General features: G+C 32.6%; 3 protein-coding genes and 1 non-coding gene across 4 annotated transcripts; 2 read left to right on the top strand and 2 right to left on the bottom strand.

Moving 5' to 3' along the window:
* The first annotated feature begins 55 nt into the window (after positions 1-55).
* Positions 56-2,067, top strand: LOC8260826 (probable pectinesterase 67). Its single transcript, XM_002522970.4, has 5 exons — positions 56-708; positions 838-1,000; positions 1,082-1,288; positions 1,382-1,626; positions 1,733-2,067. Exons 1-5 carry the CDS (start codon positions 425-427, stop codon positions 1,884-1,886), a joined length of 1,053 nt encoding a protein of 350 aa, XP_002523016.1. The 5' UTR covers positions 56-424; the 3' UTR covers positions 1,887-2,067.
* Positions 2,068-2,254: 187 nt separating this feature from the next.
* LOC107260750 ((R)-mandelonitrile lyase-like) lies at positions 2,255-5,233 on the bottom strand. Its single transcript, XM_015721687.3, has 3 exons — positions 5,016-5,233; positions 3,127-4,639; positions 2,255-3,040 (listed from the first exon to the last, which is right to left on the bottom strand). The coding sequence occupies exons 1-3, from the start codon at positions 5,104-5,106 to the stop codon at positions 2,995-2,997; spliced, it is 1,650 nt and encodes a 549-aa protein (XP_015577173.2). The 5' UTR covers positions 5,107-5,233; the 3' UTR covers positions 2,255-2,994.
* Positions 5,234-9,621: 4,388 nt separating this feature from the next.
* Positions 9,622-9,728, bottom strand: LOC112535477. Its single transcript, XR_003079595.1, has one exon. It is a non-coding gene; the product is annotated as a small nucleolar RNA R71 (small nucleolar RNA).
* A 2,908-nt stretch (positions 9,729-12,636) lies between these two features.
* Positions 12,637-18,648, top strand: LOC125369720. Its single transcript, XM_048372554.1, has 2 exons — positions 12,637-13,716; positions 18,592-18,648. Exons 1-2 carry the CDS (start codon positions 12,774-12,776, stop codon positions 18,630-18,632), a joined length of 984 nt encoding a protein of 327 aa, XP_048228511.1. The 5' UTR covers positions 12,637-12,773; the 3' UTR covers positions 18,633-18,648.
* Positions 18,649-20,825: the final 2,177 nt, after the last annotated feature.

Raw genomic sequence — 20,825 nt, 5'->3', positions numbered from 1 at the left:
AATAAAAGTTTTCTAAAAAATGACACGGCACCGTGTCAATGAAATTTGCTACTATATTTTATTAAGAAAAAGTAGCACATAGTCGATCATCTGGCATATTGCTATAAAAAGGCAATAAAAATAACAAAAGAATTCTATTTATTGCACAAATAAAAACTAATAAAAGCACATATGAACCACACAAGTTTCTGTTAAATCCCTCTAAAAAAAGAGAGGTGCTTCCTAACCATAGACACCCATGGCCAGTTATTTCCTTCCAAAACAAACAGACAAACTACCACCTCATTTCATTTAATTTCTTTTCTTCTTTTTCCATTTAAACGTAATCAGTATTTAATTATTATTATTATTATTAGAAAAGAACAAAAAAGAAAAAGACAAAAAAAAAAAAATACATTCTTTCACCCACGACAAGAACATAATAATGTTAAGGATGCCTTTATCCTCTGTGTCTCCTTTGGTGTTGTTTCTCAAGGCAGCCATTTTAGCAGCAGTCGTTGCCATCTCCTTTTCAGGCAATGCTTATGCCTTGTCTGCACAAACAGTTATAGACTCTCCTTTATTGACACAGAAAATAGGCACCAATCGCACCATCAAGGTCGACATCAATGGAAAAGGTGATTTTACATCTATCCAAGAAGCCATCAATGCTGTTCCTCAAAACAATTCTAAATGGATTATCATCCATGTTAGGAAAGGAGTATACAGGTAACTTGTTCATTCTTATTCTATTAGTAATACTTTTTTTTTTTTTCATTATATGTGAAGAAGGATGATACATATATATATATATGTATTTTACCTTTTTTTTTTCTGATTTTACATTTTGGGTTGCAGAGAAAAGGTACACATTCCAAAGAACAAACCCTATATTTTCTTGAGAGGGAATGGAAAAGGAAGGACAGCCCTGGTTTGGTCCTTGAGTTCTACTGATAACAAGGCATCTGCCACATTTACTGTAGAAGCCCCACACTTCATTGCTTTTGGTATTAGTATCAAGGTACAAATATATCTCTCTTTTCTGTCTGAAGCATCATTGCCTTTTTCTTCTCTTTTAAGAATTTTTTGTTGGCATTTGTAGAATGAGGCTCCCACTGGGGTGGCTTTTACCTCTCAAAACCAATCAGTAGCAGCATTTGTGGGTGCAGACATGGTTGCATTCTACCACTGTGCATTTTACAGCACCCACAACACTCTATTTGATTACAAAGGCAGACACTATTATGACCACTGCTACATTCAAGGCTCAATTGACTTTATCTTTGGTCGTGCAAGATCAATTTTCCATGTAAGCAGTTGACACCCATCAATTATATAAGATCATCATTTGCATTCAAGTTCTTTTATTCTAACAATGGAGTGTCTGTTGCATCAAATGCAGAGCTGTGAGCTCTTTGTGATTGCAGACTTGAGGGTGAAGATCCATGGGTCCATCACTGCCCATAACAGGGAATCACATGATGATAGTGGGTTTGTTTTTGTCAAAGGAAAGGTTTATGGTATTGGTGATGTTTACTTAGGAAGAGCTAAAGGTGCCTATTCCAGGACTATTTTTGCAAAGACATACCTTTCTAGGACTATTGATCCTAGAGGTTGGACTAATTGGAGCTACAGTGGCACCACAGAGTAAGAAACCCTTCAAACTTTCTTCTTTTCTTTTCCTCAATTGGTCATTTTCTACATGTTTAAACTAAAGGATGATGATGATGCTCTCTTAATTTGATTGGAGCAGAAACCTTTTCCAAGCAGAGTACAAATGCCATGGACCAGGAGCTGATACCACCGATCGTGTTGAGTGGGCCAAACAACTTACTGAAGCAGAAGCTGAACCCTTCATGTCCATTGACTTCATAGATGGCCAACAATGGCTTCCAGTTTGGCTTTGAATTTCTCAGTGATTTTGGATGCATGTCACCCATTAATTCTTGTTTTATTCCAAATGGCATATTTGCCACTCAATGTCAATTCTATATCTCAGTGTTTACTTTAGGCATATTTCTATGACTTTTCTTGATTATATTCTGTATATCATTGAAACTAAATACAAAACCAGTTATAATTTTTATTTATTATGCTCAAAACTCGAAAGCTGTTTCCTCCATTAATGGGAAAGCACTGCCTTCTTGTTTTTCTTGGCTACCTGAATTATGGATGCCATTGAATTTTCTAATGTACTAAAGATTGTAACTTTTTGTGTCTTTTGATTGTCTTATAATGCCAAGACCACCAACTTCATCCAGGAACATAATTATACTCTAGAGGAACAGGTAGTGCCCCATTTATTCATTGGTCAGGTTTCGTACAGGTCAAAGTCTCTAAATAGACTTGGAACTCAAAAGAATAATATTTAAACAAGACTTAAAAAATAGAAGAAGGTTGATTTCTTCAGCTAATAATGCATCCTAGGTAGAAGAAAATAAGTAGCACTGCAATGACAATCAATAACTAGATCAGAAAAAAGAAAAAAAAAAAACATTACATCTCAGCAATAGCACAATCAATAACACTAACAGCTTAATAAAGGATTGATGCACATCCAAATTAACAATCAAGATGTGATATTCAAAGGAAAAAATTTCTGTCAAGAATTAGAAAAAGCTTTGTACAGAGAATTTGATTGCAGTCTGAAAGTACAAAAATGTCAATAGCTGACTGGAGAGTTGTTTCACCATGCAGTCATAGCTACATATACAATTTCTAAGACATGCTTATCAAACATTTCATATGCTATGTACTCCTTTAGCAAAACTCAAAACAACAAAGAAGCAGTCTCTGCTTCAACAGTTATTCAGTCACACTGTTTGAACTAAGCGTCAGTATTTCTTTATACATTTTGTTGTTTAGAATGAATGAATGAAACTAGCCAGTGATTCTGCAGCAGCACGTTTCATCTATAGGAATTGCACAAGTAACTATTTTCAGGAACGATAGATGTAAAATCAATCTGTCAGATCAGTAATACATGGATTCTCTCAGCACAAAAGGGATCGAGGATCATTTATATTTCGTTCGCTCGTTGATTATCTTCAGCCCAATGTATCTGCAAAAGAAGACAAATCAGTTTCTCTCTCTAAGAATAATAGATTCAAGGAACAGCATTGGACTAAACTAAAAGCAAATGCATACCTCCCCAGCATCATCACTGTAGCTTGAGGGTTTGTCCCAGGAGATACTGTAAATGTTGAGCCATCAACAACACGAAGTGAGCCAACACCAAGGACCCGATAATCACGATCAACCACTTTCCCCACAACACAACCCCCATGGTAATGCCATATGGTGCTAACAGTTCGATGACAAAAATCAGCCATCTGCAGAAAGTCAGATTGGTCAATAGGCAGAGCAGGCCCTACAAATCTAAAATTTCGAGCTCCAAACCATTCATGGAACCTGAAGTCCTCCATAGACCGGCTCCTCAGCACATCCCCTATCTTGCGAGTTCCATTTACACACTTTTCTACATCCAGAGGATGAGAAAAATAATTGAATCGAACAATTGGATTCACTCTGACATCTGTTGAAGCAAGCCTTAGTGAACCAGTAGAAAGTGGCCCAGTGATTTTCTCCATAAGGGTGGCCACTGTGAGATACAGAGGTGCAAATGGAGGCCTAATGAAAACGGAACGAGCAGGAGATGCAAATGGGATTACATTGGAAGCTGCCTCAAGATAAGCCCCCACATCAGTAATGCCAACCACCTGTATCAATGAGTGCTCTAGTGGGATGGAAGGCACGATTGAGATACCATTTCGAGGATTATCATAGAGGTACTGCCCTACATATGGAAGATGATATGCAACAGGAATTCCCCAGGTTGATAGGTAAGGTCTCGGTCCAATGCCACTCAGCAATAGCATTTGTGGACTTCCAATGGCACCGGCAGATAGTATCACCTCACCATTGTCATGCACCATTGCATGGTGATAATGTCCTCTTTGATCACGATAAACCACCCCAATTGCTGTAATCTTAGACCTTGAGAAGGAAGTGGAAGCCAGTAGTATTCTCTCCACACTTGCATGTACAGCAACTTTAATATTCCGAGCATTGGCATAATTGAGAAGATCAGCTGAACTGTGTCTCCTTCCCGACCCATCGAAAGTAGAGCCACTAATCTTAGTACCCATCAAATGATCCAGACTAAACCCATTATATGGATCAACCCCAGCTTCCAACAAGCCATCTCTAACAGCCGATTGCCAGTTCCTAAGCTCAGGCCTAAATACAATTGCTTTCTCAATCCAGTCATAAGACTGATTCACAACCCTCATATCCCAATTGACACCTGATTGCCGAAAGAACTCTGTGTCAGCGCGGCTATAAAAGCCGGCATTGATAGCGCTGCTGCCACCAAGAATTCGGCCTCTAGCGTTAGGGACACCGTCCTCAGAAGTGAAGGACTGAGCAGGGGAATCAAAGGTATTGACTTCAGTAAGTGTAGCGAGGAACCCTTCTTGGGTCATCACATTGGGTTTACTATAAGGAACACCACCACGTTCAAGAAGAAGAACTCTATAAGATTGTGACAAAGTAGCAGCCAATGGGCAACCAGCAGTACCACCTCCAACAATTATGTAATCATAGTAGTCCTCTGATGGCAGATCCGTAGCATTCACTACAAACTCTTGATAACTTGGGTCTGTATACACATTCATGAAAAGAAAATTTGATTAGTGCTGATTCAAGAAAAATGCCCTAAATCAAGCGATGATATTTCCGAAGAGCAAGAAAATATGAACTTAGGGCCTTTTGGCAATAGTTGTTTTAGTTATAATTCAAGAAAAAGATGAAATATTTTCGAGATTCTTTACTTTCTTGTATTTTCTCAACAACCAAACGGGACTCTTGAATTAATTATGGTCAATGTACAGAAACAACAAGAACACAAATTTAGGGAAATGGGTATGCATGTGGAGAAGGCAAAAAGCTAATTAAGGCCGGTTGTTTGGTTCCCAAGAAAATCATAATAAATGTTTCCACAGAAAGTAAAGAAAGAAAATAAGAAGAGAAAGAACCTGGTTGGGGATGTGGTCTTGCATGAGAAACAGGTGCAATGAAGATAATAATGAACAGCAATGCAGAATAGTAGTAAAAGAAATGGGTCATCTTCGTTATATTTTTCTCGGAAAGTAAATTTTCTTGGAAGAGAGACAATTTTGTTGTGAGAGAAAGAGAGCAGGGAGAAGAGCAATGTCAGTTGGTTAGAGACTCAGTTAGGAACCGTAATAGAGTATTGAGCTATGATTTCCTATATTATGATGTAACTTAGAGCCATGCTCTTATTCATAGTGTGATCAATCTATAGATTTTCCTGAAACCGTTAATAACATTAAACAAACTAATGTCGTTATAAAGAATAAGAATATGGGAAAAAGAAATATATATATATATATTAAGAGATAATTACTGTTTATATCTGTATTTTTTTATTAACTATTCTTTAATATTTAAAAATAATTTTTATTAATTTATTTTATAATTTTATACTAAAAATCTTTTTTGTTTAAATTTTTGTTAAATAATCGTTAACTAGATATGATTTTATACTATTTGTCTCTAACATTTGATACAATATACAAATTACCTTTTATAGTTTATTTATTATATTAGAATTTTTTATTTAATTTCTCTGCAAAATCAAATTTAGTGTCCGTACAATAATAATTAATTAGTCTTACTTAATTACTTTAATTTTTAATATAATTAAATTCTAGTAAAATTTAAATATTTTAAAAGTATTTATATTTATTAAATTATTGAAAGTTTATATAATTTAATTTTTAAATTATTAAAATATATTAGTTATTATTTTTATTATTAATTTTGTTATACTATAATTATAATTTTATTAAAAAGTTTGATGATATATTTTTTATAAATTTAATTTCTTAATTGCATCAAAATACAAAAGGATTTATACAGAAAACAAGTTATATATTACATCAAAACTCACGAGACAAATAGTATATAACTATATCCAATTAACGACTATTTAATAAAAATTCTTAAGGAATGAGTTTTTATTATAAAGTTATATAATATAAAAATAAAAATATATAATTTTTAAATGTTAAGGATAAGCAATATAATATGAAAAACAATGATATATAATATCATCTCATATATTAATGAATAAATAATTACAATTAGCTTCTTAAGGTTTATCCTATATTTTATTTATATCCCTCTTTTCAAAAAATTATACCCTTTCATCTAGTATAAATTACTTTATGTGGATGAAGTGTGAAATTACTAAAAATCAAGTAAATTAACTTTAATTGTACAAATTAATCCTTAAAATTCTAATTCTTAAAGTAAATTAGTCTCTAATTCTTTTATCTTTTTGGTTAAATTAGTATATAATTTCAACACTTCAATTAAATAAACTAACGAAGTAATAATAGACGGGCATTTTAAATAAATATGATATAAAATAGATAAAAGTCTATATTAAGATAAGCATTGATGTGTCTAATTTAGTATTTGCAAATGCACAAAACAAAATATATTATAAGCGGTAAATACTTCAATGTCGATCTGTCAAAGAACGTGCAGCAAGATTTTATTATAAAAACTAATCATCAAACAAACAATTCTAAAAAGTAAATCTAAACACACTAAACCAATATCTTAAGAAAATAAAATTCATAAATTAAATAAATAAAACAATAAAGTAATTATGCAAATAATGTGATTTAAGAAAACTATATGATAGCAATTAGTAGTACATTTTTTATAATAATAATAATCACAAACCTAATAAATGAGTGGTGATGTTTCTTTTTTTATTTAATTATTCAAACTAATAATATAATTAAAATCTCTTATATCAATAAAGAATGCTCATAACAAATTAAAAATGTTTATAACAACTATAACCATTAAATGAATATGATGGTCAAGCAACAATTATAATTGAAATTAATAAAATATATTGAATAAAAAATCATTCATTAAATATAAAAATACAAGGTTCATATATAAGTAGAAAAAGCTTAACTAAATACTAACAGAAAATTTAGCTTAACATCTCTAATTCCATTGTCATGGTAATTAATAGTTAAACATAAAAATGAAACAATCCAAAGTAAAAACCGACTCTAAATTGAAAATATCTTCAAGGCAACTCAGTCTTCTATCCTTAAAAGTTTTTTTGATCTTAAAAGAAAAACTAAAAAATAAAATATTTGTGATGAAGAACTATAGAGAAAACTACAAAGACATGAATGGTGGAAAAATGTAGATTGAAAAGGTGCTACTGATATATGCTTCTAAATCCTTTTTAATCTAAATCTGGAGATATTTCTTTTGCAGAGCCTTTCTCTAAAAATAAGTTTTATGAAAAGACTGTCCTTATCACAATTCCTAATTAGCTATAAATAAATAACTTGTTGAAAATCTTTAAATAATGAAAGACTAAATTGTCTCTAAGTTATGTAATTTTCGGCTAGCTCTTAAAATAATAGGTCCACGTGTCTCGGTCTTGATTCTTCATACAAACACATCCTATTGGATTCATTTTTTTGTATTTTGCTTCATAATTCTCTTTTTGGCTAATATTATATGAAATTGGCTAATTAAGTTAAAATGAGGTATAAATATATATTTTCACCGTATTATTTACAAAAGATATATAATTAAAGCCTAAAACAATCTATACATATATATAATTTGGACCCATCAAGCATAGTTCGATTAATAAAACAATTGATCAATTTTCTAAACCTAATCGCTTATTGATAGATTCATATTATGTATATATAAGTAAGGTATTTTAGTATTTTAGTAATTTATTGATATGTTTCAGATACATAATATGTAGAAATATGTGCTTTTTACTTCACTTTAATTTTCTTGTCCAATTTCTGGTGATATTAGCAAAAGAAAGAGAATATGAGCCAAAAATGCATAAATGGGCTTTAATTGAACTGCTACTGTAAAAGGCTCAAAATAAAGATACGTGAACTATCTGACCAAATTTATCAAGGCCTCGAAGGAAAAATTAATTAGTTATAATGTAATTAAGGATAATTATCTCTTAAGTTGTTTATTTTGTTTAGGATAGTTAAGATGATAACTATAGTAGTGTTATGGTGAGAGGACTCTAAAAAAAAAAAATCTCTATAAGAAGTGGAGGTTAATAAAATAAGGGGGAGATCTATTATTCTTCTCTCTGCGAATTTCCTACAGTTCATCTTCTACAACATTTAGTTAGTCTTGGCATTATTCTTTCAAGAATCAAAGAAGCTTTTCAGGACGTGGAGAGTGATGATCAATCTTCTCCATTCATCGAAGAACATCTGAATTTTGAGGGAGTTTTAATTTTCTGTTTTATATATCTTATGCCTTTCTATTTAATTATAATAACCATTAGATTAAATATGTCAGGCTAAGTTCCATAAGTGTTTAGTTTGGATTTTTATTTATGTATGAACTTTATATATTATGGGTTTAATGAATGATTTCTTTACCTTCATACATGTATTGGTTTCATCTATTATTATTGGTTGACCATCATATCAATATAATAGTAATATTTGTTATGAAAATCTTTAGGTTAAAAGTATTAGGAACATCATCTTTATTTTAATTTATGTTGATATAAGAAACCTAGGTTGCATCATTAGCTTAAGTGACTTAGGAAAAAGGCACATCACCATCTCATTCATTAGATTTGGAATTAAAGAAAATAAGGGGATTACTAAGTATAAGCTAGACTAAATGCTATTTTATCATATAGTTTACATTAATCATTCTAGTTGCATATTTATTTTCTAGTTATTTAATTTTTTTCTTAAACCTTAAAATCATTCTCAAAATATTAGCTTAGAGTGTTTAGATTTATTTTTACTATTTTGTGTGATAATTGGTCTTTATAATATATGCTCTACAATTTCTTGTGAGATCGACCTCGTGGTGAACTTGTCTATACTATCATTTGATTCGTACACTTGCGAGTACTAAGTTTGAAACATCACGTTTTTGTCGCCGTTGCTGGGAAATTATGTCAATTTTAAACAAAATTTAAAGATAAAATAAAAACACATAAACATACAACACACAAGAACACAACATCAGGTGATTCGTCAACTCAAAATCCCTACAACTTGAGATCAAGTGTTAAAAAGGCAAAAGGAGACGAAGAAGTAAAGAGTGAGTTTGTACCTCCAAGAGAAGAAAAACTTGAAAAAAAGCTAGAACAAGAATTTGAAGGAGAGGTTGAAATAATAGCTAATGACCAAAGAGAAGTTACAACTCAAAGGCAAATGATTATGAAGGATTATGCTCGTCCCATAATTGGTAACACTACTTCATTCATAGTTATAGATGATGCACCTAGAAATTATTAATTAAAGAATATTCATTTTAATATGCTTCTTTCATTCTATAGTATGCCTATTGAAGATGCATTAACATTTATTAGAAAATTTTATGTCATAGTTCATACATTCCCATTATTTGGACTAAATAAAAACCAATTAAGGATGAGATGCTTTCCTTACTCATTAAAAGAGAAAGAAAATGCTTGGTTAATGACCTTACCTCCTAATTCTTTGAAAACCTGGGATGAAGTTTATAAAAAAATTAATGAGTAAATTTTACTCACATTAAAAGACCAAAGAAGTAAGGGCCGAAATTTTCAACTTTTATCAAAAGGATACTGAATCCTTTCATGAAGCATGTGATCGCTTCAAATCACTTTTACTATAATACCCATACCATGGATACCCACTTCCTGTTACCAACCAATCATTCTATGATAGTCTAACAAAATAATATCAATATATGGTTGATAATGCAGATGGGGGTGCTCTCACAACCAAATCTTTTTTTTATTAATAATTAATATTCATTAGCATGTCATTAAACATGTCATTTGCATCATGATTATATATGATCTATTTTATTATATTATGTGGTAGATAAATAAATTATTTAGTTACATATTGATTTAATTGAAAAGTAATGATTTTGGACTAAATTGGAAAGTTAAAAAGAAAGAGGATTAAATTGTAATTTGTCTATTTCTACACCAATATACCACCTCTTTCATTTGTTCTTATCTACGTATGCTTTCCAATTTCCTTTTTTTCTTTGTCTCTCTCATTTTACTCCTTTCCTTCTTCAACTTTGATTTTCCAAATCAAACTCTACAAAACTTTTAGTAAGTGAAAATCAAATTCTTCTTTTAAGCTTGAAAGATTTGGGCTTTCTTAATCAAGGAAAACAAAGGTGAGTAATTTTAATTGCTTGATTTTGATGCAAATTAAGGTTAATGATATGAAATTGTTGATGATTATGTGTTTTGGAATTGTTTAATCAAGAGTAAACATGCTTTTACTTGTGATCTTGAAGCTGAAATTTCTGGGCAGATTTTTCACTTATGATTTCGTGACCTTAGAGGCTTTATCTCGAAAATTTTCAAACATGAAAGTTGTAGGTATATGTCTCAAGAATATCTCTGTAAAATGGTTTTGCAGATTGTTGAGTGAGTAGGAACTTATGAGGTTCGATTTTGCTGCTGCTCTGTTTTTGGTTCAGCAGGTGACCTGGTTTTTGTGCTGACATTTTGAGGCATTTAGAGGCTGAACCAAGCAGAGAGTTAAACATGAAAGTTGTTCATTTATATATCTAGTATATGTCTGAAACATTTCATAATTTTTGGTTGAGTATAACGTGAGATATGTTGAACTTAATATGGCCTGCCCGAAACTATTTTAAGCAGAAATCGGGCTTAGGATTCAGAAATTTGTTGCTAATTGTGTGTTTCACAACTTAAGCTAGAGAAGTCCAAATTGAGTAAAATTAGTGTCTATAGAAACTTTAGAATGTTAAATTTATATCTGGAGAGTTTCATCAGAAAATTCATTCGTTTGATTGGTCATTTAATAGGAAACTTTTTGCTGTTCTGTTTAGATGGAAATTTGAGCAGCTGTATAGAAAATGCCATAACTATTTCTATACCAATGATTTTGAAGTGATTCTTTCTGCTATGGTTTCTATAAAAATGGAAGTGTAATTCTGGAAAATATGAGATTTTTATTAATTGTACATAAGTTTTGGTGTAATTTCTAAATCAGTACCTACAAGCTGCCTTCATCAACAAATATGTTGATTTGTTGTCATTCATCTCATGCATCATATTAATATCTAGAATATATGTTATTTTATTGAAATGTGATATTTTATTGATAGTAAATATATATATATATTTATACCTTGTGATTGAATTGTATTTGTATTGAATATGTGAATAGGTTCATCCAAAGGCAAGGAAGTGGTATGAGAAAAAGAATAGGATTACTTTGTTATCCTATAACTTTTGGTAAGTATTTAATAGACTAAACTTTGTGTATATTGAGTAGGGACTGCTGTTTGATTACTTGATAATTTCTTGGTTGACTGAGTTGATATTAGTTATGTTTTTGGCTTGTTATAAAGTGAATTGATTGTGATGTGTCGTGAAGTGAATTGATTGTGATGTGTTGTGAAGTGAATTGATTGTGATTAAGGATTGATGACTTTTGTATGGATATTGTGTGATCGGAAAAGCTGAGCCGGGCGGATAGCTACCCGAGTATGTGAGATGGCAAGACTGAGCCGGGCGGATAGTCTTGTCAAGTGGTTACTGAAATTTAAAAATGTGAGTAAATGTAAGGATGAGTCATCTGATCCTAATTTGATAGAAATAATGTGGAATTGAATTATTTGACTTGGTTGAGTTTGAGATTATTTGCATTACATGAGATGAAATTATATGTTTATGAGAATAACTGAAATGGTTGATTTTGTGATTGTTAGTTAAGTGTTGGTATAATTTTCTGTATTGATAAAGATTTGATAATTCTAGCCTAATATACTATAGTTTAGTAAATTAAATGCTTATTGAGTCGCTAGCTCATTCCTTAGCAAATTTTTTTTCAGGTTAGTGCGATTTGTAGATAGCCTTAGTCATGCATTGCTCTCTTTGCATCAGTCAATATTATCGGGAGGGAGTTATCTAAAGTATTGGGGCATTTTGGGAACTTGTGTGAATTAAACTCACTGTATAAATATTTGTTATATATATTAAGTATGTCATGCCACTTAAATTATATGAATGTATATTGTAACTAAGTAGTAAATTATGTTTATAAAGTTATATATATATATATTGCTATTCAATGGGAAGTTTGAGTTGGGGTGTTACAGTTTTTGGTATCAGAGCGGGGATTAGACCATTGGGACATAAGTTTGAGTACTTATATTTGTGTTTATGTTATGTAATATGAAGGTGTGTATGTGTTGTGATATGTTAAAGTGAGTTGAAATTTTTAATATGTTCCAATATGTTAAATGCTTGTGTGATTGAATTGATGGGAATAGAGGGGATTAAGAGCATAATATGCAAGCATATAGTAATTATGCACAACCATTTATTGTTGTGAAGTTTGTTAATGATATAGGCATGGATGAGTACTCCACTGGCCCAGTAAGTTCACATGAGTCAGTTCATGCACATCATATTGAATAAGAACAGATGCATGAAAATGAACAGTCACAAGGAAAAGCTGAAGGGTATGCTCAGCAAATAGCTGAAGAGTTAAGAAGATTAGCTCAACAATGACCACCACCTCCACTAAACGTGCACTGCATTGGATGCAAACTTTGGAAAGTTAAGAAAGCATGGCGGGAAAGAGTTTGAGGGGACAACTGATCCAATTGTAGCAGAGGAATGGCTAAAGTCTGTTAAAGGTGTGTTTACACAATTTAATACCCAACCGACAACCCAAATGAAAGTGAGGTATGTAACCTCATTATTTCTTAAGGATGCTAGAAACTGGTGGGAGACAGTCCCAAGTAGCCAAACACAACCATTGACAATGACATGGGAAGAATTCTTAAAGGAGTTCAAGATGAAGTATATGCCACCAATATATCAAGAGAGGAAGAAACTTGAATTCCTTGAATTAAAACAAAATGAGATGTCTGTTGTCGACTATGAATTACAATTTACAAGGTTATCTAGGTATGCACCAGAGGAAGTGGCAACTGATGAACTGAAGAGAAATAGATTTGAGAGGGGTTTGAGATTGGAGATTCGTGAAAAGTTGGCAGTGCAACCACCTACCTTTATTGCTTTATTGGAAGCTGCAACAAGAGCAGAAGAATTATTCTTAGAAAGAAATATATTAGAAGCAAAGAAAAAGAAGATAATTGGGACATTTACTCCATCTTTCTCTAGAGGTACCTCATTTACACCTAGGGGAGGATCAGGAGGTCAGCGAGGAGGTTTTAGAGGAAGGGGTAGTTATCAACTTAGAGGGCCAAGTAGTATAACTTTGGGTAGAAGTGGTGGATCAGTGAACATGCGAGGTAATTCTAGGTTTACTGGTAGAGGATATAGACCCGTTTGTGGCACTTGTGGAAGGACCCATTCAGGAGAGTGTTGGGGACCGAGAGTGCAGGTTTGTTATAGATGTGGGAAACCTGGGCATTATGCCAATGAGTGTGTGGTAGGTAGAGGAGCATCGAGTACCTACCATTCAGGAGGACAAAGTAGTGTTGGGGATAATGTAGTACCTACAACGACTGGTCGTGGAAGAGGTAGGGGAGGTAAAAGTGCAGCTACAGCAGCATATGTCCATATTGAAGATGCGAACCAATCCTTACCGCAGGCAAGAGTGTATGTTGTTACGAGGCAGCAAGCAACTACTTCTCCAGAGATAATAACTGGTATAATTCCTATTTGTAGGCATGATGCATATGTGTTAGTTGACCCCGGATCTACATGTTCATTCATTTCATGTGATTTTGCATTGAAAATGCATTGTGCCATTGAATCTTTAGGACATGATATTTGTGTTTCGATGCCTGCTGGAGGAGTAATAATGGTGAATACTGTAGTTCGGGCTTGTTCTGTGATGATTTGTGGTACAAATATGTCAGTAGACCTAATTGTGATCAATTTGTGAGATTTTGATGTGATATTGGGAATGGATTGGTTATCTAGAAATCATGTCATAGTTGACTGTTTAACGAAGGAAGTAAAAATGGTTATAGATGGGGAAATAAAAACAGTGTTCACGGGTGACAGGAAAATTGTACCTACATGTTTGATTTCTGCTGCTACTGCTTTTCATTTAATGAAATTTGGGTGTGATGCTTATCTTGTGAATGTGGTAGACACTGGAATTGTTAGTCCAGGGGTTTCAGAGGTACCAATAGTCAAAGAATTCCCAGATGTATTTCTAGAAGAATTACCTGGATTGCCACCTCAACGAGAAGTGGATTTTGAAATTGAAACTATTCCAGGAGTTGCTCCTATTTCTATAGCACCTTACAGAATGGCACCGGCAGAATTACAGGAATTGAAAAAGCAACTTGAGGATTTATTAGAGAAAGGTTATATTCGACCTAGTATATCACCGTGGGGAGCTCCAGTGTTGTTTGTGAAGAAAAAGGATGGAAGTATGAGACTTTGCATTGATTATAGGAAGTTGAACCAAGTTACTATCAAGAACAAATATCCTTTACCTCGCATTGATGATTTGCTTGATCAACTCAGAGGGGCAGTTGTATTCTCCAAAATTAATTTGAGATCTGGGTATTGGCAATTAAAGGTTAGAGAGACTTCTATACCTAAAACGGCATTTCGGACACGATATGGTCATTATGAGTTTGTTGTTATGCCATTTGGTTTGACCAATGCACCTGCAGCATTCATGTCTTTGATAAATAATATTTTTCAACCGTATCTTGATCAATTTGTGATAGTCTTCATTGATGATATTTTGATATACTCCAAAAATTCTAAAGACCATGAACATCATTTAAGAACAGTATTACAAACTTTGAGAGAAAAACAGTTATATGGTAAGTTCAGTAAATGTGAGTTCTGGATGAATAACATTGCATTTTTGGGGCATATTATATCTGCACAAGGTGTTCAACCGGACCCATCTAAGGTGAAGGCTATTCAGGAGAGGGAATCACCAAGAAATATTTCAGAAGTTCGTAGTTTTCTGGGATTGGCTGGGTACTATAGAAGATTCGTGAAGAACTTCTCCATTTTAGCAAAGCCATTGACTAATCTGTTAAAGAAACAAGTGACTTTTCAGTGGAATGATAAATGTCAAGCTAGTTTTGAGGAGTTGAAAAATAGATTGATTACAACACCTATACTTACATTACCTATACAAGGAGGGGATATGTAGTTTATACAGATGCTTCACTTAATGGTTTGGGTTGTGTATTGATGCAGAATGGAAGGGTTATTGCTTATGCTTCTAGACAACTTAAACCTCATGAACAAAATTATCCTACACATGATTTAGAATTAGCTGCAATTATACATGCTTTGAAAACTTGGAGACATTATCTTTATGGAGAGACATTTCGGATATTCACTGACCACAAAAGCTTAAAGTACATACCTACACAGAAAGAGTTGAACCTCAGGCAACGAAGATGGATGGAATTGTTGAAGGATTATGATTATACCATTGATTATCACCTAGAAAAAGCAAATGTTGTGGCAGATGCACTTAGTAGGAAGACTTTGGAAAGGGTTGCAGGTATGATTTCATATCAGATGAGTTCCTTAATTTCGCTAAGAGCTATGGATATGCATTTTTCTATAAAGAATGGGGTATTATTGACTACAATGAAGACTAGTCCCCAGATACTAGATGAGATCAAACATGCACAAGGTAGTGATGCATACTTAAAGAAGTTACAGAAGAAGGTGCAAGATGGTAAGACAAGTGAACTAATCGAGCGAGATGATGGAATGTGGGTTATGAAAACCAGAGTATATGTACCTAATGTAGCCGCATTGAAACAAAAGATTCTTTGGGAGGCTCACAATTCTCCTTATTCAATGTACCCAGGGAGTACAAAAATATATAACAATTTGAAGCCACATTATTGGTGGTTAGGCATGAAGAGGGAAGTTGCAGAATATGTAGCTAAATGCCTAACTTGTCAACAAGTGAAAGCAGAACATCAATCACCTGCAGGTAAATTACAATCTTTAATTATACCTGAGTGGAAATGGGAAAGAATTACTATGGACTTTGTTGTTGGTTTGCCTCGCACTTTTAGGAGAAATGATGCTATTTGGGTAATAGTTGATAGGTTAACAAAATCAGTGCACTTTTTACCTATTCAACAGAATGATTCATTGGATAAGCTAGCCAACTTATATGTGAAAGAAATTGTTAGGTTGCATGGTGTACCTCATTGTTTCAAACAGGGATCCTCGGTTTACATCTCATTTATGGAAGAGCTTACAAGTGGCAATGGGAACTAAATTGCATTTCAGTACTACTTTTCATCCTCAAATAGATGGGCAATCTGAGAGAACCATTCAAACTTTTGAAGATATGTTACGGGCTTGTGCATTAGAGTATAGCGAAAATTGGGATGAACAGGTACCACTTATGGAATTTGCTTATAATAATAGTTTTCATTCTAGTATTGGTATGCCACCATACGAGGCATTATATGGGAGAAAATGTAGAATCCCTATATGTTGGGATGTAGAAGGGTTGAGACAATTGGAAGGTCCTGAAATTATTCAAAAAATAGTAGACAAGATACAAGTTGCGAAGCAGTGTATCAAGGCCGTACAAGATAGACAGAAAAGCTATGCAGATAAACACAGAAGGGAAATTGAGTATGAAGTTGGGGATAAGGTTTTCTTGAGAGTATCACCATGGAGGGGTATCCTTCGATTTGGTAAACAAGGTAAACTAAGTCCCTCGATATATCGGTATGAGATTTTAGAGCGGGTTGGTCCTTTAGCCTATAGACTTGCATTACCCCCAGAGTTAGCTCAAGTACATAATGTTTTCCATGTTTTTATGCTTCGACGATATCGATATGATCCTAGCCATGTCATCAAGATACCAGAAATTGAAGTTTCTGAGAAACTCACATATGTTGAAGAACCGATTCAGATATTAGACCGACAGGTTAGAAAATTAAGAAACAAGGAAATTCCTATGGTAAAGGTGAAATGGAGTCAACATTCATCTAAGGAAGCAACTTGGGAAGTAGAGAAGCATATGATGGATAAATACCCGAGCTTATTTGGCATGTCTGTTGGCGATTAGTTAATTTCGATGACGAAATTTTCTAAGTGGGTAGGAATTGTCACAACCAAATTTATTTATTTATTTTTATTAATAATTAATATTCATTAGCATGTCATTAAACATGTCATTTGCATCATGATTATATATGATCTATTTTATTATATTATGTGGTAGATAAATAAATTATTTAGTTACATATTGATTTAATTGAAAAGTAATGATTTTGGACTAAATTGGAAAGTTAGAAAGAAAGAGGATTAAATTCTAATTTGTCTATTTCTACACCAATATACCACCTCTTTCATTTGTTCTTATCTACGTATGCTTTCCAATTTCCTTTTCTTCTTTGTCTCTCTCATTTTTCTCCTTTCCTTCTTCAACTTTGATTTTCCAAATCAAACTCTACAAAACTTTTAGTAAGTGAAAATCAAATTCTTCTTTTAAGCTTGAAAGATTTGGGCTTTCTTATTCAAGGAAAATAAAGGTGAGTAATTTTAATTGCTTGATTTTGCTGTAAATTAGGGTTAATGGTATGAAATTGTTGATGATTATGTGTTTTGGAATTGTTTAATCAAGAGTAAACATGCTTTTACTTGTGATCTTGAAGCTGAAATTTCTGGGCAGATTTTTCACTTATGATTTCGTGACCTTAGAGGCTTTATCTCGAAAATTTTCAAACATGAAAGTTGTAGGTATATGTCTCAAGAATATCTCTGTAAAATGGTTTTGCAGATTGTTGAGTGTGAGTAGGAACTTATGAGGTTCGATTTTGCTGCTGCTCTGTTTTTGGTTCAGCAGGTGACCTAGTTTTTGTGCTGACATTTTGAGGCATTTAGAGTCTGAACCAAGCAGAGAGTTAAACATGAAAGTTGTTCATTTATATATGTAGTATATGTCTGAAAAATTTCATAATTTTTGGTTGAGTATAACGTGAGATATGTTGAACTTAATATGGCCTGCCCGAAACTGTTTTAAGCAGAAATCGGGCTTAGGATTCAGAAATTTGTTGCTAATTGTGTGTTTTACAACTTGAGCTAGAAAAGTCCAAATTGAGTAAAATTAGTGTCTATAGAAACTTTAGATGTTAAATTTATATCTGGAGAGTTTCATCAGAAAATTCATTCTTTTGATTGGTCATTTAATAGGAAACTTTTTTTTGTTCTGTTTAGATGGAAATTTGAGCAGCTGTATAGAAAATGCCATAACTATTTCTATACCAATGATTTTGAAGTGATTCTTTCTGCTATGGTTTCTATAAAAATGGAAGTGTAATTTTGAAAAATATGAGATTTTTATTAATTGTACATAAGTTTTAGTGTAATTTCTAAGTCAGTACCTACAAGCTGCCTTCATCAACAAATATGTTGATTTGTTGTCATTCATCTCATGCATCATATTAATATCTAGAATATATGTTATTTTATTGAAATGTGATATTTTATTGATAGTAAATATATATATATATTTATGCCTTGTGATTGAATTGTATTTGTATTGAATATGTGAATAGGTTCATCCAAAGGCAAAGAAGTGGTAAGAGAAAAAGAATAGGATTACTTTGTTATCCTATAACTTTTGGTAAGTATTTAATAGACTAAACTTTGTGTATATTGAGTAGGGACTGCTGTTTGAGTACTTGATAATTTCTTGGTTGACCGAGTTGATATTAGTTATGTTTTTGGCTTGTTATAAAGTGAATTGATTGTGATGTGTTGTGAAGTGAATTGATTGTGATGTGTTGTGAAGTGAAATGATTGTGATTAAGGATTGATGACTTTTGTATGGATATTGTGTGATCGGAAAGCCGAGCCGGATAGCTACCCGAGTATGTGAGATGGCAAGACCGAGCCAAGGCGGATAGTCTTGTCAAGTGGTTACTGAAATTTAAAAATGTGAGGAAATGTAAGGATGAGTCATCTGATCCTAATTTGATAGAAATAATGTGGAATTGAATTATTTGACTTGGTTGAGTTTGAGATTATTTGCATTATGTGAGATAAAATTATATGTTTATGAGAATAACTGAAATGGTTGATTTTGTGATTGTTAGTTAAGTGTTGGTATAATTTTCTGTATTGATAAAGATTTGATAATTCTAGCCTAATATACTATAGTTTAGTAAATTAAATGCTTATTGAGTCGCTAGCTCATTCCTTAGCAAAATTTTTTTTCAGGTTAGTGCAGTTGTAGATAGCCTTAGCTGTGCATTGCTCTCTTTGCATCAGTCAATATTATCAGGTGGGCCAGAGGAGTTATCTAAAGCATTGGGGCATTTTGGGAACTTGTGTGAATTAAACTATTGTATAAATATTTCTTATATATATTAAGTATGTCATGCCACTTAAATTGTATGAATGTATATTGTAACTAAGTAGTAAATTATGTTTATAAAGTTATATATATATATATATTGCTATTCAATGGGAAGTTTGAGTTGGGGTGTTACAGGTGCTATGTTAGAAAAAACTGCTGATGAGGTTTATAATATCTTTGAGATGTTATGAGCCAATTCACAACAAAAGAACATGAGAACAAAAAGAGTAGGAGTGAATGACGTTGTATCTAATAATGAGATGGCTATGCAAATAGCTGAATTAACTAAAAGAGTTAGGATACTTGCTTCAACTAAGAATGTACAAAACAACAAGGTATGTGGTCATTAGGACTGAGCATGGATCTCGATGATTTCCGCCCGAACCGAATAACCGTACCGAAAAATACCAGAATTAAACTAACCAAAAGTTTTTATACCGAATTGAACTGATCCGAATTTTTTTACTATTACGGTTGGTACTGGTTCTTTAGTAAAAACCGTACCATAACCGTACCATAACCGATCCGTCTTGTATTGATCCAGACCAAACCATAGAATCGAATTTATTACATATATTTATTAATAATTATTTATATTATATTAATAATACATATTAAAAACAACTATAATATTATAAAATACTTTATACTCTATAAAAAAATTATTTTATATTTATCATTTTATATAATTCAAGCAATTATTATTGAAATAAAAAATACATATTAAAAATAACTATAATATTATAATATACTTTATACTCTATAAAGAATATAAGTTATATATATTAATATGTCACATAGTATACTGATACTAGTAATATAGTATACATACTATAATACTAGATTTATAATTTACTATCTACTAACTAACCCTAAATGCCCTAATACCTTTTTCACTGCCCAGTAGTACCACATACTACAAGCCAGTCAAGCCTACAATAAAACACATCGCCGCCTCTCAATTCCTCTTTAGAACATATACTGATTCCATCTTCACATACTGATTCCCTTAGCTGAATCGGCGATTTCACTGCTCTTTCAGGTTCTGACTCGCACGAGTTAAGCACAATAGTAATAGCACTTTTAACGCTGGTGCTGACTCTATATTCGATGAACTAAAAGAGACACCAACAGCTTCGGTTGTGAGTGGTAAAGGATTAGCTAGTTTGGAGTCTTTAACCATTAAGGCAAATTTCTAGACAGAAAATCAAAAGCGTAGACGTCCTCCTCTGTGTCTCTGTTGCTCATCTACTGCCTGGTATTTTTCTTTTATTTTTTTATTTTTTACTTTTAGTTTTGCTGGATAGATTGTTGGCTGCAACTGTGAAAAATGTTCTATTTTCAATATGCATTAGCACTTGGAGAAACCCTTAAAATAAATGTGATTAATGCTGGACACATCTAAATTATTCTAACTTATAAAATATAACT

The sequence above is a fragment of the Ricinus communis genome, chromosome 4 (genome assembly GCF_019578655.1).
Source record: "Ricinus communis isolate WT05 ecotype wild-type chromosome 4, ASM1957865v1, whole genome shotgun sequence".
In the NCBI taxonomy this organism is placed as follows: domain Eukaryota; kingdom Viridiplantae; phylum Streptophyta; class Magnoliopsida; order Malpighiales; family Euphorbiaceae; genus Ricinus; species Ricinus communis.
Note: the sequence above shows the minus strand (reverse complement) of the source record. Positions and strands in the feature narration are given on the sequence as shown.

What these genes read in the sequence shown, in the direction of transcription:
- LOC8260826 (XM_002522970.4), top strand. Translation starts at nt 425, where the DNA reads ATGTTAAGGATGCCTTTATCCTCTGTGTCTCCTTTGGTGTTGTTTCTC. An exon ending in GTTAGGAAAGGAGTATACAG is followed by an intron (nt 709 to 837) that starts GTAACTTGTTCA and finishes TTTGGGTTGCAG; the next exon opens with AGAAAAGGTACACATTCCAA. An exon ending in GTGCAAGATCAATTTTCCAT is followed by an intron (nt 1,289 to 1,381) that starts GTAAGCAGTTGA and finishes CATCAAATGCAG; the next exon opens with AGCTGTGAGCTCTTTGTGAT.
- LOC125369720 (XM_048372554.1), top strand. Translation starts at nt 12,774, where the DNA reads ATGAAAGTGAGGTATGTAACCTCATTATTTCTTAAGGATGCTAGAAAC. An exon ending in TTCTCCAGAGATAATAACTG is followed by an intron (nt 13,717 to 18,591) that starts GTATAATTCCTA and finishes ATATGTGAATAG; the next exon opens with GTTCATCCAAAGGCAAAGAA.
- LOC107260750 (XM_015721687.3), bottom strand. Translation starts at nt 5,106, where the DNA reads ATGACCCATTTCTTTTACTACTATTCTGCATTGCTGTTCATTATTATC. An exon ending in AAGACCACATCCCCAACCAG is followed by an intron (nt 4,640 to 5,015) that starts GTTCTTTCTCTT and finishes ATGTGTATACAG; the next exon opens with ACCCAAGTTATCAAGAGTTT. An exon ending in ACAGTGATGATGCTGGGGAG is followed by an intron (nt 3,041 to 3,126) that starts GTATGCATTTGC and finishes CTTCTTTTGCAG; the next exon opens with ATACATTGGGCTGAAGATAA.